At 47.6% G+C, this 16,881-nt stretch overlaps 1 protein-coding gene across 1 annotated transcript in view; it reads left to right on the top strand.

Annotated features, from left to right (window-relative positions):
* The window catches only part of LOC106535870 (titin), a 38,056-nt gene extending 21,191 nt beyond the window's left edge, over positions 1-16,865 (top strand). The window contains exons 27-38 of the mRNA XM_014033006.1: positions 501-764; positions 872-1,132; positions 2,706-2,966; positions 3,037-3,297; positions 3,380-3,524; positions 3,613-3,781; positions 3,858-4,089; positions 4,162-4,446; positions 4,520-4,645; positions 4,901-5,089; positions 6,769-6,819; positions 7,937-16,865. Coding sequence (XP_013888460.1) covers positions 501-764; positions 872-1,132; positions 2,706-2,966; positions 3,037-3,297; positions 3,380-3,524; positions 3,613-3,781; positions 3,858-4,089; positions 4,162-4,446; positions 4,520-4,645; positions 4,901-5,089; positions 6,769-6,819; positions 7,937-16,314 — 10,622 coding nt within the window. The 3' untranslated portion in view covers positions 16,315-16,865. The remainder of the gene's footprint in view (positions 1-500; positions 765-871; positions 1,133-2,705; positions 2,967-3,036; positions 3,298-3,379; positions 3,525-3,612; positions 3,782-3,857; positions 4,090-4,161; positions 4,447-4,519; positions 4,646-4,900; positions 5,090-6,768; positions 6,820-7,936) is intronic.
* The last annotated feature ends 16 nt before the right edge of the window (positions 16,866-16,881 follow it).

The raw sequence follows: 16,881 nt of genomic DNA, 5'->3' as shown, positions 1-16,881 counted from the left end.
TTGTTAATATGTATAAGTAATATAGTTCAATATTATTTTTTAAAAATGTGTTTCCAATACATAAGTATGGTTATAAACTTAGTAATATGTACACAAACAGATTTGGCTCACTATTTGGTGAGAAAACGGACAGTTTTGTCCTTTTCCTGTCCTTAATTAATCCATAATAAACATTTATTAATGATATATAGAGTGTTTACAGATGAATCAATAACCTATCTATAAACTATTCATAAGGGGAGCCTTATTGTAAAGTGGTACCAAAGAATGTCTTTAAATCAAAATGAGAGAACATTAAAAAGTCTAGTTGAATTAGCTTTAGTTGAAACTAAGTATCTAAAGTAAAATACTTGTATACTTAAAAAGTATTTAAGTATGTCTCACTTAAATAACTAATATCTCTGCTCATTAAAGCAGTTTCAGATACCTGGGCTGTAACTGGGATAAAGTATGACATCATCAGGCTCTGACTCTCCATCCTGTCATCGTTTTCTTTGCAGCTGTGAAGATCAAGAAGACTCTGAGGAACCAGACTGTGACTGAGACCCAGGAGGCCATGTTCTCCCTGGAACTGACCCACCCAGACGTGAAAGGATCCCAGTGGATCAGGAACGGGCTGGAACTGCAGAACAGTGACAAGTACGAGATCTCCTCCGAAGGAAYGGTGCAGACCCTGAAGGTGAAGGACTGCAACACGCAGGACGAGACGGTTTACTCCTTCAAACTGGGGAAACTGTCGGCCAACGCCCGGCTGAACGTAGAGAGTGAGTATCTGCCCGGCCCGGTCTGGTCCGGTCCACATGGTGTTGATGCTCTGCAGCAGCTGGTTGACTGGAGTTAACCCTTCCCTCCCTGATGTTTGTTTCTGCAGCTATAAAGATCGTGAAGAAGATTAAAGACGTGACATCGCTGCTGGACGGCACCGCCTCCTTCGAGATGAGCCTATCACACGACAACATCCCCGTCAGGTGGCTGTTCAACGGCGTGGAGCTCAAGTCCAGCGAGAAGTGCAAGATTCTGTCGGAGAGGAAGGCTCACAAGCTGATCCTGCAGAACGTGGACGGCAGCGCCGCGGGGGAGTACACGGCCGTGGTGGGACACCTGCAGTGCAGCGCCGCGCTCACTGTGGAGGGTACGCAGCACCCCAACACCCCGTCATGACTCCGTCATACGGAAAACCTCACAGTGTTCATGAACAACCTGATTCACAATAAATTACATTTACTACAGTTACTGCTTTTTTCTCGTTTGTTCATTAGTTAAGAGCAGGTGGAAACCAGACAGTTATAGTTCTCAGATAAAACTAAATCTGGTCCAAAAAGGAAAGAAACTCTTTCAGGAAAAAATGTAAAGATATTAATAAAGTTTAATTTAGTTAAAAGATCAATTAAAAACAAGCTGAGCTGACATGACCTGGCATATAAACACAATCATTTCATTAACAAACAAACTACAGGAAAAAAAACATCAAATTCTTTAATCCAAACTTTAAATTCATTCAAAAATAAACTGATTTTTCACTTAAAGCCAAAACTATCTGCTCAAACACAAACCAGTAGAAAGAGATTTAAAGCAGTGAAACAATAACTATGATAATAATAATATTAAAATAATAATAATAATGTTTTATTTCATCATCAATCTGTCCATTTTCAGTTCTGCTAAAAACATTATCAAATCAAAACAAACATTTAAATCAAAGACTGCAAACATTACATTAATATCAATGAAAAAATGATCAAAAYCAGTTTGGCTGGTTTGATTTAGGCTGTTCTACAGGTCAGGGGGTCTCTGGATCTGGATCTGGTTCTGAGTCTGGATCTGGTTGGTGGACTCTGGCTGCAGTGCCAGTTCCTGCTGTTTGTTCCTCCTGTCCACACAAACTGAGTTTGACTTTTTATTAACGATTTCCAGTGCAGAATTAATAATGAGAGTTTCTGGTGGATCCGTTTGGACCAAAGGCCTCTCAGAAACCAAAACTGTTTGTGTCATGAAACCTAAAAACAAACAGTTTTTATTTTCTCTTCCTTTAACTGTTAAAATGTTTCACAACTGAGAGAAAAATCAGGAGAATCATTCAAACTGAAAAAGATTTTTTCTCTACAGTTTGAAACGTTGTGATTTTTCTGCCATCTAGTGGTGTGACGGAGGTTTTACAGCGTTTTTGTTGTAACACGAACCGAGCCGAGGTCTCGTACAGTCCAGAACTGGATCCTAAAAGAACAGGAAGCCGGTGCAGATGTGTTTCATCCTGACGAGACACAGTCTGAGGGACCGAACAGAACTAAAGAGGTTCTATAAAACTGTGTCAGAATCTCAGATTAAAGACTTGTTTTTTAACCATCAACCAAACAAAACCCATAATTAATCAAAGCACAACCAATCCTGTCAGATGAGTGGACCCATCAGAACCATCACTGGTGAGCCACAACAGAACCAGCAGCTGAAATCAGGAGTTAACCTTCTAAAAGTTATTTTTACAACAATTATAAATGACTGACAGTCAAATATTCCACTTAAAATTAATTTCAATCTTTCTGTTTTTATACTAAATGATTCAAACGACACAATAAATATTTCTTTATTCTAGTTCAAATTTCTTCCAAGTGTTTCAAATGTCGAAGTGTTCTGATTAATAACTTTTCTATATTACTGATGAAAAGACATCTCTAGAGAATTAAATGTCAGTTTTCTGCTGCCTGCAGCTCTGAGAGTCACCAAACCCCTGAAGAGCGTGGAGGTCCCAGAAACCCAGGTGGCCACGTTCGAGTGTGAAGTTTCCCACTTCAACGTGCCGTCCACCTGGCTGAAGGACGGCGTGGAGATCGAGATGAGCGAGAAGTTCAGGATCGTGGTCCAGGGGAAACTGCACCAGCTGAAGATCATGAACACCAGCAGGGAGGACTCTGCAGAGTACACCTTCATCTGYGGGAACGACCGCGTGTCCGCCACGCTCACCGTCAACCGTAAGCTCCAGTCGATGATCTGCGCTCATCAACGGGAACGTCTCTGAAAGAATGTCTCCTTTTTCTGCAGCTGTGCTCATCACCTCCATGCTGGATGACCTGAACGCTCAGGAGAGAGACACCATCACCTTCGAGGTCACCGTCAACTACGAGGGCATCACCTACAAGTGGCTGAAGAACGGCGTGGAGGTGAAATCCTCTGAGCGGTGCCAGGTCCGCAGCCGGCAGCTCACGCACTCGCTCACCATTCGAAACGTGCACTTTGGAGACGGAGGGGAGTACCAGTTTGTGGCCGGCTCCGCCGCCACAGCTGCTAACCTGTTTGTTGAAGGTAAGGGAGTGTTTCGGTCACAGCAGGAAATGAAACGTCTTTGGATTCAGAAGGTGTTCTCATGGCTCGTTGTTTCTGACAGCTCGAGTCATCGAGTTCACCAAGAAGATCAAAGACATAAAGATCACAGAGAAGAAGAAGGTCGTGTTTGAGTGTGAAGTTTCTGAGCCCAACATCCAGGTGATGTGGATGAAGGACAACCAGGAGCTGGACCTGTCTGAGGACAGGTGTGTGACTAAAGCCCCGCCCCCTTCGACACTAACAGATGTTTCCAAAGGTCTCAGCTGGACGTCGTCTTGTGTGCTGTCTTCACAGGTACGTGGTGACTGCAGAGAAGTACGTTCATCGCCTGATGATCCAGACGGTCCGGATGTCTGATGCTGGAGAATATTCTGTGGTGGCCGGATCCAGTGTCTCCAAGGCCCACCTGACTGTGGAGGGCCGCGACATCCGGATCTCAGAACCTGCCGAGCGAGAGATCACAGTGAGTCAGGTTTAGATTCAGCTTTTCCAGAACAAAGCCYTGCATGTGAAGTGAGCACCCCCCTCCTCTCTCTCAGGTTCTGGAGAAACACAGAGCCACCTTTGAGTTCGAGGTGAACGAAGACGACGTGGAGGCTCGCTGGCTGAGGAACGGCGTGGAGATCCAGTTCTCTCTGGAGGAGAGGTTCAGCTACGTGTCCATCAGGAAGCTGCACCGCCTCACCATCTCTGAGACGTACCGGAGCGACGCCGGGGAGTACACCTTCATCGCCGGCAAGAACCGGAGCACCATGAACCTTCGGGTCAACAGTAAGTCCAACAGGGCGGCCTTCAGGTGGACCAGTGGAGACGAGTCTTTGAAAACCTGTCCTGTCCTTTCAGTCCCGGAGCCTCCTCAGATCCTGCACCACATGGAGCCCCAGTCTGTGGAGGCCGGGAAGCCGGCGCGCTTCTCCGTGCAGGTGAGCGGCGTGCCCCCACCGCAGGTCAACTGGTACAAGAACTCCCAGGCTCTGTCGCCGGGCTTCAAGTGCAAGTTCCTGCACGACGGCACCGAGCACACCCTGCTGCTGATCGAGGTCTTCCCCGAGGACGCCGCCGTCTACAACTGCGAGGCCAAGAACGACTACGGCACKGCCACCAGCACCGCCACGCTCAACGTGGAAGGTAAGAGAACGCCCGCCTGCGGGACCGTGGTGGGGGCGGGGCTCATTCTGATCCTGGTCTCTGTGTGCCACAGTCTCTGAGGTGGTCTCTCCAGATACAGCTGCCCCCATCTGTCCCCCCGTCATCGTCACACCCACTGTGGACACCTCGGCCCACGAAGGGGACTCGGCTCACTTCCTGTGCAGAGTCCGTGGAGACGGTGAGGAAACGTTGTTTTATTTAGCAGAGCGACAGGTTAGGTTAACCCTAACCTAACCCTGACCCTGACCAGGTTGGTGCCGTCAGACGTTCCTGAACGTGTCATGAGATGAGTGGGCGTGGCTTAAAGTCTGGTGGGCGTGGCTTAAAGACCCACATCTCACACTGCTGTAGATCAGTCAGGAAAGGGTTTTCTATCTGAGCATCAGGACCCGGTCCAGACTGAGCTTCATCTGTCCTTCTTGTTCTGGTCCAGATGTGAAGATCAGCTGGTTCCACAAGGAGAAGGAGATCAAGCAGTCGGACTTCTTCAGGATGTCTCAGTTTGATGACAGCTGTCAGCTGGAGATCTCCAGAGTTTATCCTGAGGATGAAGGAGAATACATGTGCGTGGCCTCCAACAGCGCCGGCAGAGTGTCCTGCTCTGCCACCCTCAGTCTGGACGGTGAGTTTGGATCCTGCAGAACCATCAGCTTCTGCAGCGTCCTGGTTCTGTTCTGTTGTAGATCAGCTGCTGGGTTTGTCCTGTTGGACCCAGTTTGATGGGGTGAGCTGTTTGCTGCAGTGCATTCTGGGTATTGTGTTTCTGTGTCATGCAGTGAACCTGAGTTTTCAGCAGTTTGTTGTTTTTAAGTGACTCAATAAGAGGATGTAAAACATGTAGATCTGAGGAGCAGAGGACGTTTAGATCTGATCCAGTAATCCCCCTGTCCCTCAGAGGACAGGTCCTGTCTTCAGGTCTGACCCTGACCCTAAGTGGAATAAAACCATGACCTGCTTCTTTCAGGGGGGACTCAGGCAGTGGTGGGTCCTGCTGAGCCTCAGAGTTATGGCTCTGCCGCCACAAAGAGAGCCTCTGTGGGCCAAAAGCCCATCTTCATCCAGCCAATCACAGGCTGCACGGTGGAACATGGGGAGGTGGCACGCTTTTATGCACGTGTTTCCGGCACGCCGAGGCCACACATTAGCTGGTTCCACGACCGGCAGCCGGTCCGGCCCACCAAGAACGTGGTGTTCCACCTGGACGAGGAGACAAACGTTGCAACGCTCATCATAGTGGACGCTTTCTGTGAGCATGCAGGACAGTACACCTGCAGGGCCACCAACACCGCCGGGGAGGAGGCGTGCTCAGCCACGCTCACCGTGACCACAGGAGGAGGAGGAGGAGGAGGAGGAGGAGGTAACACCTGGACATGTTCTGTCCCAGCCTGCAGGGTCTCTGTACCTCTGAGGGGATGTCCCGACCCGAACAGCTGATCAGATTAAACATGTAGAAACTCCTGACAGCAGGAAGGATCAGACCTGAGCAGAGAAAACAGAACGAAGAGAAACAGCTTTGTGTTGTTTTCAATCATGAACAGAGTTTTAAACATGTTGTGCAGCTCAGAGGTTAGAGGTCATATCTACACAAACTAAACATATCACAGGTTAGAGGTCATGTCTACAGAAACTAAACATATCACAGGTTAGAGGTCATATCTACACAAACTAAACATATCACAGGTTAGAGGTCACATCTACAGAAACTAAACATATCACAGGTTAGAGGTCATATCTACAGAAACTAAACATATCACAGGTTAGAGGTCATATCTACACAAACTAAACATATCAAAATGAATGATATGTAAAATTAACAATAGAAATAGAAAAAGGAACAGTTTTATAGAAATGGAGACGGATCAGGACATCCCTCAGTCCTTCAGCTCTAACATCATCACCATCCTCTTCATCACCTGTGTCAATCCTGGGATCTTTACCTCCTTTATCCCTCCTCACTCCTCTTTCACCTCCTCACGAGAACCCCCTCCCCCTCGTCCCTCCTCCTCCTCCTCCTCCTCACACCTCCAGCCTGTGTGCTCCTCTGTTCTCCAGGAGTGCTGATCTTCTTGTTTTTCCTCTCAGATCTTTTGTCTCATCATCCTTTTTAACACAAATGTGTTTTTTTCTTTGTTTTATTCATCAGTTGAGTGAAGAAAAGCTGTTGGTTTTTAGTTGTTTGTTAGTTGTTGTTGTTAGTTGTTTGTTAGTTGTTGTTGTTAGTTGTTGTTGTTAGTTGTTGCTGGTTGTTGTGACTGCATGCAGCCAGCTGAAACTGACGTGAAGCTTGTGTTCCCTCCACAGTGACGGGTGTGAGGGAGCAGATCCACGCCACCATGGAACAGGAAGTTAAAGGTAAGAGCCCGCCTCCTGGCTCTCCACACGTCACACAGACTGTTGTTCAGAGACCATCAGCAGCGTCGGTGGGAGAAGGGACAGTTTGATCAGACGGACTGCTCTGAGCTGTCTGACTGTAGTCTGTCAGCAGCAGGCGACTCTGATCCAAGCTGTGAGATGTTTTCTGTCCTGGGAGGAAGCGGTTGAGATCCTGATGGAGAACCTGCTGCATGCTGGTTGGATTACAGTCGTCCTGTTTCCACAGATTACAGCTTAGAAACTTGTTGAACTGTCCCTTTAACTAGTCTCTGGTGCTCCACAGCTGCATGTCCTGTTCATGAGTTCAGATGGGAAATTCTTCTTGTTTGGGATCTTTCTACCTGCTCTTATTTTGACGGGGTCCCGTGGTTTCCTCCAGCAGAGCACTGTGAAAACTTGCTTGTTCCGTTTTTTTGATTCCAAACTTTGCATCCAAAGGTTCGTGTTGGCATGAAGGATCTTCTGATGTTTTCGGAGGAAAGGCGCAGGATGTGTATCTTTTAAAGCTCCTTAAAAAAGTTGAAATGCCCTTTAAAAGATATGGAGGTCTGAGCCTGACAGAACATGTCCTGGCCTGGCTTGCAGATAGTGGGATGTGGTTCCTGTGGTTTGCTTTCAAAATAACACCAGTAAAACTATATTAGTTCGAATAAACGCCTTCTCACCCAATTCTCCAGCTTCATTATTTAATTTTCACACCAAAGTTCTGTTTTCAAGAGCTTGTGTTGATTCACTTCCTGTTAAGGATTAGAAAGGGCGTTTATTCTCCTGTCTGCAAGTCAGGTAAGGAACATTTAGCAAAAAGAAAACGACAGCGAATGTTGGCCGCCCATCTTGGAAACATGTTTTTATTTTACCAATAATAAAATAATTTATGTTTTGAAGAAATGTCCACAGACGAAGGATCAAAACTTCCTGCAGGTTTCTAATAAAAAGAATCAAGTCTTGCGTTTATTCGAACAAATATGGTGAGTGAATTTTTTTTCTGGCTCTGTGACTCCCAGCATGCCTTTAATATTTCCATTAATAATCATCTTTTGCACCTGTGGTGAGCCTGCAGAGGTTGTTGAGCTCTTCTGTTTGTTTCTGTTTGCAGAGCGGAGCAGCGAGCTCACTAGCACCCGGCAGCTCCGCGGAGCTTTCTCCGACACCGAGGAGTTCATCGACCACGGCCTGGTGTCGGCCAACCGCTGCTCCAGCAGGACCTCCTCCATCGGCTCCTGGACTGAGAACATCAAACCGTCCTTCACCAAGAAGCTGAAGTTCCAGTCGGTGCTGGAGGGGGACCCGGTAGAGTTCAAATGTAAACTGATAGCTTGTCCTCCCCCAACAATCCTCTGGTTTCATAATAACAGATCCATCCCTAAAGAGCGCAGGCGTAGGATCAGCACTGACAGCAAACTGCACGTGCACACCAGCTGTCTGCTGATTGACAGCATCAAGGAGAGGGACTCTGGCAGTTATAAGGTGATGGCCATCAACACGGAGGGTTCTGCCGAGTCCACAGCTTCACTGTTGGTCTCGCTCCGAGAGGAGCAGTCGGCCAACTACCTGGGCTTCGTCCGGCGCTCGGCCAAAGCCCACGAGAGTGTAGACAGCTTGGCAGAGGAGAGGAAGGAGAGGAAGATCAGAGTGGACCTCAGATGTGTGGGTTCTCCGTTTGATAAGATGTCTAAAGTCCATCAGGGTAGGTCTCGATCTAAGAGTGCTTTGGTGCGTACTGTCTACTTCAAGTCTGAGGCTTCTTTGAAAGAAAAAGACTCAGAGAAGGAATCCAAACGTTTGGAAACCGCCTCTGAGCGCGCTCCGTCCCCTCCCCCGATGTTTGACAGGTCGGAGCGTTTCAACGACAGGTTCAGTGATATCTACTGCGACCGGCGCACCGGTGCCAGGTTCAGTGATAAGTTCAGCGACAGGTGCAGCGACAGGTACAGCGACAGGTTCAGTGACACTGAGAGCCTCCACAACGAGGTGAGAGCAAAGCTTACCACTCTGCAGAAAGCTGTGAAACAGAAAAAGAGGCTTTCTATCTCCACCATGTCTTCATCTGAGTTTGAGCTGGAATCAGTCACCAGTGAGTCGAGTTACGCAGAATATGTAGAGAGGCTGAGAGTCAAACCTGCCTCTCTGCCTGATGTCCAGCAGTTCAATCGACCCTTCAATCAGGGGGAGAAAAAAACAGGCAGAGAACCATCTCACCCTCGAGCCAGACACTCGTTTGAGCCCCAGTCCAGAACCAGGGCCATTCAGATCATGAGAGGAGAGCTGGTGGACACCATGGTGTCTCAGGAAGACAGGAAGTCAGCSGAGACTCTGGAGGACAATAAAGCTGCTGGTTATCAGTCAGATGGTAGATTTGAGCCGAAGGGCAGTGAACATCACAGAGCTGAGGCTGAGCTGAGTTACAAAGAGATCCTTTATTCTGAAGGTGCAGAAGGCAGAGAGGCAGCATCACACCTCTCTGAAGCGGGTCGACCCGTAGGCTCAGAAACAGCTGAAGGTTCTGAGGAATCTCTCAGAGCTCAGTACCAGAGGAGCCTGGAGGATGAGCGAAAGGAATGTGAAGACAAACTCCTTGCTCTGAGGATCAGGAAGTGGCAGCAAGGCAACAGGATGTCAGAGGAAGAGATGTTCCACCCAGAAACTGATGTTCCAGTGCCAACCGAGACAGAGTACCTAGAGCCCACAGCACACACCTACCCCCAGCAGGAGATGGAGGAGAAAAGATCTGCCATGGAAAGTATGACCAAGCCCACCTCTTTTCCAAAGCCATGCACCAAAAAGGTGAAAGCGTTGGAAACTGGGTACGTGGAGCCYGAGGAGCACATTTATAGCCAGCAGGATGTTGTACAGAGAAGATCAGCTGAAACTAGAGATATCATGCAGCCCTCTTTCCAAAGAACATCCACTACAAAAACAAAGATTCTTGATCCTGAGGCTGAAACATCAAAGTTCTCTAAATTACAAACTGGAGGAGTGGTCATGGAGAAGTCCGCCTCCACTGATGTAGAAGCAGCTGAAAAACCAGATGAGACCTTGAGGGCTCAGTATGAGCAGAGCTTGGAGGCTGACAGGATGGAATGTGAGGAGAAGCTGCTCGCTTTGAGAATCAGAAAATGGCAGCAAGGCATGCACATGTCAGCGAGGACACCAGACACTGGGTTAATGGAGCCTGAGGAACACATTTATAGCCATCAAGATGTTGTAAAGAAAAGATCAGCTCAGGAACGTGAGGCCATCCTTCCATCTTTCCAGAAACCATCCACCATAAAGACAAGGATGCAGGACATTGGTTTGATGGAGCCTGAGGAACACCTGTACACTCAACAAGAAGTCTTGAAGCAAAGATCAGCTGAGGAAAGTGGGACCATCCCATCCCCTTTCCAGAAATCTTCCAGGATGCCTGACACTGAGTACATAAACCCAGAAGAGCACATTTACATCCAGCAGGAATTTCTGAATAAAAGATCAGCTCAGGGAAGTGACACYATGCACCCATCTTTCCAAAAACCATCCATTATGAAGGCGAAGACACCAGGCACTGGGTTGATGGAGCCTGAGGAACACATTTATATCCATCAAGATATTGTGAAGCAAAGATCAGCTGAGGAGGGTGAGGCCATCCCTTCTGCTTTCCAAAAACCATCCATTATGAAGGCGAGGACACCAGACACTGGGTTAATGGAGCCTGAGGAACACATTTATAGCCATCAAGATGTTGTAAAGAAAAGATCAGCTCAGGAACGTGAGGCCATCCTTCCATCTTTCCAGAAACCATCCACCATAAAGACAAGGATGCAGGACATTGGTTTGATGGAGCCTGAGGAACACCTGTACACTCAACAAGAAGTCTTGAAGCAAAGATCAGCTGAGGAAAGTGGGACCATCCCATCCCCTTTCCAGAAATCTTCCAGGATGCCTGACACTGAGTACATAAACCCAGAAGAGCACATTTACATCCAGCAGGAATTTCTGAATAAAAGATCAGCTCAGGGAAGTGACACTATGCACCCATCTKTCCAAAAACCATCCATTATGAAGGTGAGGACACCAGACTCTGGGTTGATGGAGCCTGAGGAACACATTTATACCTATCAAGACGTTGTGAAGAAAAGAGCAGCTCAGGAATGTGAGGCCATCCTTCCATCTTTCCAAAAACCATCCAGCATGAAGAACCTGTACTCTCAACARGAGGTGGTAGAGAAGGGAGGACTTGTGGCAAAGGGGACCTCTGTCTCTTTGCCTGAAATCAAACAGAAAGCTCAGACAAGAGAACAAGAAGCAGCGGTTCCAGCTGAGTCAGCACAAAAATCTCCCAAAATACAAGTCGGAGCAAAGGGAGCAGAAGGTCAGTCACCTAAAAGAAAAGTCAGAGCAGAGAGGAAGTTGTTTGAGAAGTCAAAAGAAGAACGAGACCTCCAGCTTTCCAGGGAGAACCTCTCGGAGCTGGAAAGTGAGAAGTGTGTTAGTGAAGAGGAGGCCTTGACTCAGAGAATAATGAAATGGCAGCAGGATGTTCTGATGGAGCAACAGTCTGTACAAGTAGAGTCAGACTGGGCTGAGGGTTATCCTCAGTTCCAGACAGAGGTGACCCCCGATGTCAGAAGAAACGTTCCAGAACACAAAAGAGACATTTCTCCCAGAAAAACCACAGAGGAGGAGGTGCTGCTGACCACCTCAGTTCCAGCTGCTTTCCGGGATCAGGCAGGTGAAGTCCCGCAGTGGCCACCAGCCGAGGAGCTGCTGACAGAAGGCAGAGAGACCAGGCTGCAGACAGACAGCGAGTACTTTGTAAGCGAGGAAGAAGCCATGGCTCAGCGCATCCTGAAATGGCAGCAAGATGTTGTTGAACCAGAGCTGGAGTCAGAGTGGGCTTTGGATAATCAGATCAAACAGTCCAGTCCTGGATTTGAGTCCCAGGTTCTTCCATTTGCTGATCTGGCACAACATGGTTCTCCTGCTGATGGAACTCTTCAAAGTACAAAACCTGGTCAACAAGCTGCCCGGTTTAAACCATCTGTTCAAGAGTCGTCTTTTATACCAACCAGTCCTGCATTAGGTCCTACTTTATCTTCGGATGTAGCTGCACCTGTTGCTTCTGTGAAAGCTTCACATCCACCAGGTGATGTGGGAGGACAGGCTGAGAGGAGGCTGAGCAGAGAGGAGTCTGCACTGACTGTTGATAAATTAAACCACCAGCGCTTCCAGACAGATGTGAGAAACAGGAGAGGGATTAAAGAGGAGATAGGGACTAGCAGAGGGAGCAGTGACTGGAGACAACAGAAAGGTTTGTCAGCTGCAGGAAGAGGCGAAGAGTTCAAAATATTAAGAGGAGGAGGAGCAACAAGTGGGGGAAGCTCCAAACAACAACAAGAACAAGCCAAACCTACAGAATCTCAGAGCGTGGGAAAAGAAGAGACCAGTTCTTCAGGATCCCCTCCAAAGTTTTTGAAAGAAATCCCTTCACTCAAAGTAAAAGTTGGTGAGATGTCAGAATTCATGTGCCAGTTCCAAGGGGATCCTCTGCCCACCGTTAACTGGCTCAAAAATGGACACCCAGTAGCCCACCACCCTGACTATGATATCACAAACAGGTCTAACACGTCCAAGCTGACTGTTTTCTATCCAACGACTGACCATGAGGGGACATATGACTGCATCATAACCAATAATCACGGTGAATCCATCTGCAGTGCCACGCTTCAGATTTCAGACAGAAAGGGGTTGAGACAAGCGGACATCACTCAGGAAGTGTTCGTTACAGAAGAGCCTGACAAACGTGAAGAGAGTCTGATCGAGGAAGAACTGCAGACCTACATGGATTCAGGAATGGCAACGCTTCAAGTTCCTCAGACTGTGATCCACAAACGCCGGTGCTCAGATGAATCCTTCGCCGCCTCCCCAGTAGAAATCAGAATCACAGCTGCTACTCCTCTCCCAGAGATGTTGGAGGAAAGCAGCGAGCACCAGCCTCAGCCTCTCCCAGAGAAAACTTCAGAGGTTCTCAGTGATGAGGGAGCTTCTCAGACTTTTAAACACAAGTTTACCTTCTCCTTTGATGTGGTTGGAGAAGCTCCTTGTGTGGTGACTGAGTTGGAGAATGTCAGCTGTTCTGAGGGCAGCACTGCTCTCATGGAGTGCGTTATCTCCGGTGAACCTGCCCCTGAAGTCACATGGTACTTTAACAATGCTTGTCTTGATGTCACAGCTGGGAAATACAGAGCTGAGGTGAGTGAGAAGTCATACAGGCTATATGTTAGCAGTGTTACCCACACTGATGCTGGAGTCTACAAATGTATAGCTACAAATAAACTCGGGGAGGTGACCAGCATGTCCCATGTGTCCTTGGATCTAGCAGGACCTGTGCAGTTTTCAAAGAGTCTTTTTTCTTCTGGAAGAGTGGGTGCCCCTCTTGTTGGATTACCTGAGGACGTACTGAAACCTGCCGCTGTGCTTAAACCTGTCTTCTCTTCTACAGAAGATAAATTTCCTTCAGCCGTAGCTGTCACTGCCCCAAAGACCAGACCTGGTCTATCTGCAGAGCCTCCGACTCTATCAGGATGTGGTCTTCAGGGTTCTGCTGCTGTGATTAAAGTGTCTCAGATTAAACAGGCCTTTGAGTCAGATTCACCAGGTGCTTTAATGACACCTCCCTGTCTTGAAGATCAACTGGAGGAAACAGAGTTCCCAGAGGAGTTCATACCTCCTGTGGCGATGTCCTTTGACCAACAAGAAGAGAGAGTTGGACTCACTTCTGAGAAGAAGCATAAAACACACAGTGATGAACTTGTTCCAAAAGGAAATCCACATTTTCCTAAAGCCCCAGAACCAGCTGTTTCTGAGCCCTCTGAGCCCCCTGGTTTTGACCAGGTCCCAACAGGAAGCCATGACGCAGTGAAGCAGTTTGTAGAGGAAGTTGAAGAGTCAGTGATGAAGGTTACACCTGCTGGTGTCCATGAACAGATAAGGCATGGTGAAATGAAAACAGAGAAGGAAGAAATGGTCAGGACGTTGGACAGAACCAGCAGCTTCATTCCTTTCAGGTCTGAAAAAGCCCCCCTAGTGAAATATTTGGTCAGAACCACAGCTTCTGCTGAAGATGCTGGAGGAGATGAAAGGATTTATGGACCTTCAGCTGAAGATGAACGACTTGTTGGAACAGATGTTGTGGAAATGTTAGCAGAAGCTGAACCCTTCATTGATGAGGGGGTCAAAGGGTTAGAGGAGACTTTTGTTTCAGAGGAAGCTGAAGTTGTAKGTAAAGACCTGATCTCAGTTTCAGAGCCGTCAGTGGACAGCAGAGGTTTGGTCAGTGTCACAAAGGAGACTCTGATAGGAAAAGCAGCTAGAGCTGAAAGAAAATTAGAAAAGATTCAAGTCCCTGGAAAACCAAAACCTGAACCATTGACTGTTAAGCCCAATTTAGATGTTCCAGTTGGACAGGAACAGAAAGAAGACAGTTTAGAAGGTGCCATGGCAGCAGCTGTCGGCTCAATGGAGGAAGAGGAGGTGACGTTCGGAGCTGTCTACAGCTACTACAACCCTCCAACAGACTGGGGTAGACCTCTGTCCCCCGAGTCTGAGATGTCCATAGAGATTGGCAGCACTATGAGTGAGGAGATACCTGAGCCAGCTGAGAGGTTTTACACCCCAGGCTCCTCCACGGAGGTCTCGCAGCCCATTGCAGAGTCCCTCCACACTCTGAAATCTCCTCCATCTTTTCACATTTCAGGTTCTGACTCACCTGGTGGGTTTAAGACACCTGAAGAGTTTCCCTTCTCCTCTGCGGAGCGTAAGAGACCCTCCACGGGAGAYTCCAGTGAGAAGTTCTTCTCACCTGTTCACTTCTTGAGCTCTCCTGCTGATGAAGGCTTTAGAACTGATCCATCAGAAGTAAACTTGGATGAAGATAGATTCCTCACTCCAGGCAAAGGGTCYTTGGGGCTGGCCACCCTTCAGGAAAAAGTCCAGGGAATACCTCCAGCTTTCCTCAAACCTCTCATTAAGAAAAGAGTGTTTGAAAATGACTCTCTGAGCTTCTATGCTGAGGTTTTTGGCCTGCCTTCCCCTGAGGTTAGGTGGTTTCTCAATAAAACTGAACTGGTGGCAGACGACCGTATTAAAATGGAGAGAGATGGTGATAACATCTCTCTAACCATCCACAGTGTCACTAAGGCTGATCAGGGCGAATATATCTGTGAGGCTGTGAACTATGTTGGAGAAGCCAGAAGTGTTGCTCTGGTGGTGGTGGTATCGCAGGAGGTGAGGTTCATGCCGGCGCCCCCTGCTGTCACCCATCAGCACGTGATGGAGTTTGATGTGGAGGAGAATGACTCTTCTCGTTCTCCATCCCCTCAGGAGATTCTGCTTGAGGTAGAACTGGATGAAAACGAGGTGAAGGAGTTTGAGAAACAGGTTAAGATCGTGACCATTCCCGAGTACACGGCCGACAATAAGAGCATGGTCATTTCTTTGGATGTACTCCCCAGTATTTACGAGGAGGGCACTGTGGACTTTGTCACCCAGGAACATGATGATTTGAAAATAGCTTTTGAGGTCACAGAGATGCCTCCCAGGTTCATCAATCCCATCTGTGACATGGAAACCCCCGAGGGTACCACTGTCATGTTTGAGTGCTCTCTGATGGGAATTCCTTCTCCCATTGTGTCCTGGTTCAAAGGTGACAAAAAGATTCCACACAACACAAAGAAATACCTTCACTCCTCTGACGGAGATACCCACTTCCTGAAGATCTGTAAAGTTTCCACACAGGACAGTGGGGTTTATACCTGCAGGGCCATCAACCTGGTTGGAGAGACTCTGTGTAGAGCCTCCCTGGTGGTTCTGAGTGCCAAGCAGTTCTCAGGGAAGACCAGGGGCAGGGAGCTGACCGCCGTGTCTCTAGGAAGCGCTAAAGTCCAGCCGCAGAAGTTTGACCTGATGGTTGGTAACACCTCGTTTGATGGTGAACAGGTGTCAGAAATTGAGCTGGAGTTTGAGTTTGAGCAGGAGGCTGATGAGTCTCAGCGAGCGGTCCGGCTGGTGGCCAACACCGATAACCAAACGAGCCAACAGGGGGAGAAATACGTCAGCATCAACTTTGATGTTTTTGCTGAGCCAGCAAAGGATGAAAAGATAGAGTTTAAAGGAAAATCCTCTGAGATGTGTAGCTTCCACTTCCAGGTAACTGAAATGTCCCCTAAATGTGTCATCCCCTTAAACAACCTAACGGCAGCAGCGGGCACGCCCGTCATGCTGCAGTGTTTGTTCAACGGGAAGCCCAACCCCACTGCGCAGTGGTACAAGGACGGAGAGCCCGTCACAGACAGTCGATGTATCATCCAGGAGAAAAGTGCTGGTCATTTTAATCTGCTCATTACCAACGTGAGCCAGAGTGATGCTGGGGAGTACAAGTGTCTGATCCAGAACTCTGCCGGTTGTACAGAAACCACAGCTCTGCTGAAGGTCTTCTGAGCTGAGGTGGGCTGGTTGCACAAAGATCACCCTGCAGTCTGACGTTCATCTTTGATTTATTGATGTTTCAAACACCTGATACTGAAACTGTACTGACGTCAACACACATTCATTTAAGGACATTTAATGACATTTAATGACAGAAAAACTCACAAAGTGAGTCACTTTTGTTTTGTTTCAGTGAGATTTTTATGTTTGTTGAGTTTTAATAATCTTTGTGTGACCAGCCTGCTGCTGAAAACGAGAAGCTTTGATCTGTTTCTAGTTTAAAATGATTTTTCTGTCAGTTTTGTGAAACCTGAGTTTTAATGAACTTGTTTTTAGAAGAATCAAAGTTCATATGATTTTGGTGACTCTGAGTGAGTGAGTTAGAATTTAGGGAAAGAAGTTTAAACTGTTGTTAAAACTCTTCCTGTGACACAAACTGCAGCTGCTGCTTTTAATTAGATTTAATTAAAGTTCATGAAGTTAACCAGATATGTTTAACATTTCCACTGAATGTGGAAACGCTGCATAGTTTGTGTGTGTGTGTGTGTGTGTGTGTGTGTGTGTGTGTGTGTGTGTGTG

Source organism: Austrofundulus limnaeus, unplaced genomic scaffold (genome assembly GCF_001266775.1).
Source record: "Austrofundulus limnaeus strain Quisiro unplaced genomic scaffold, Austrofundulus_limnaeus-1.0 Scaffold1597, whole genome shotgun sequence".
Classification (NCBI taxonomy): domain Eukaryota; kingdom Metazoa; phylum Chordata; class Actinopteri; order Cyprinodontiformes; family Rivulidae; genus Austrofundulus; species Austrofundulus limnaeus.
Note: the sequence above shows the minus strand (reverse complement) of the source record. Positions and strands in the feature narration are given on the sequence as shown.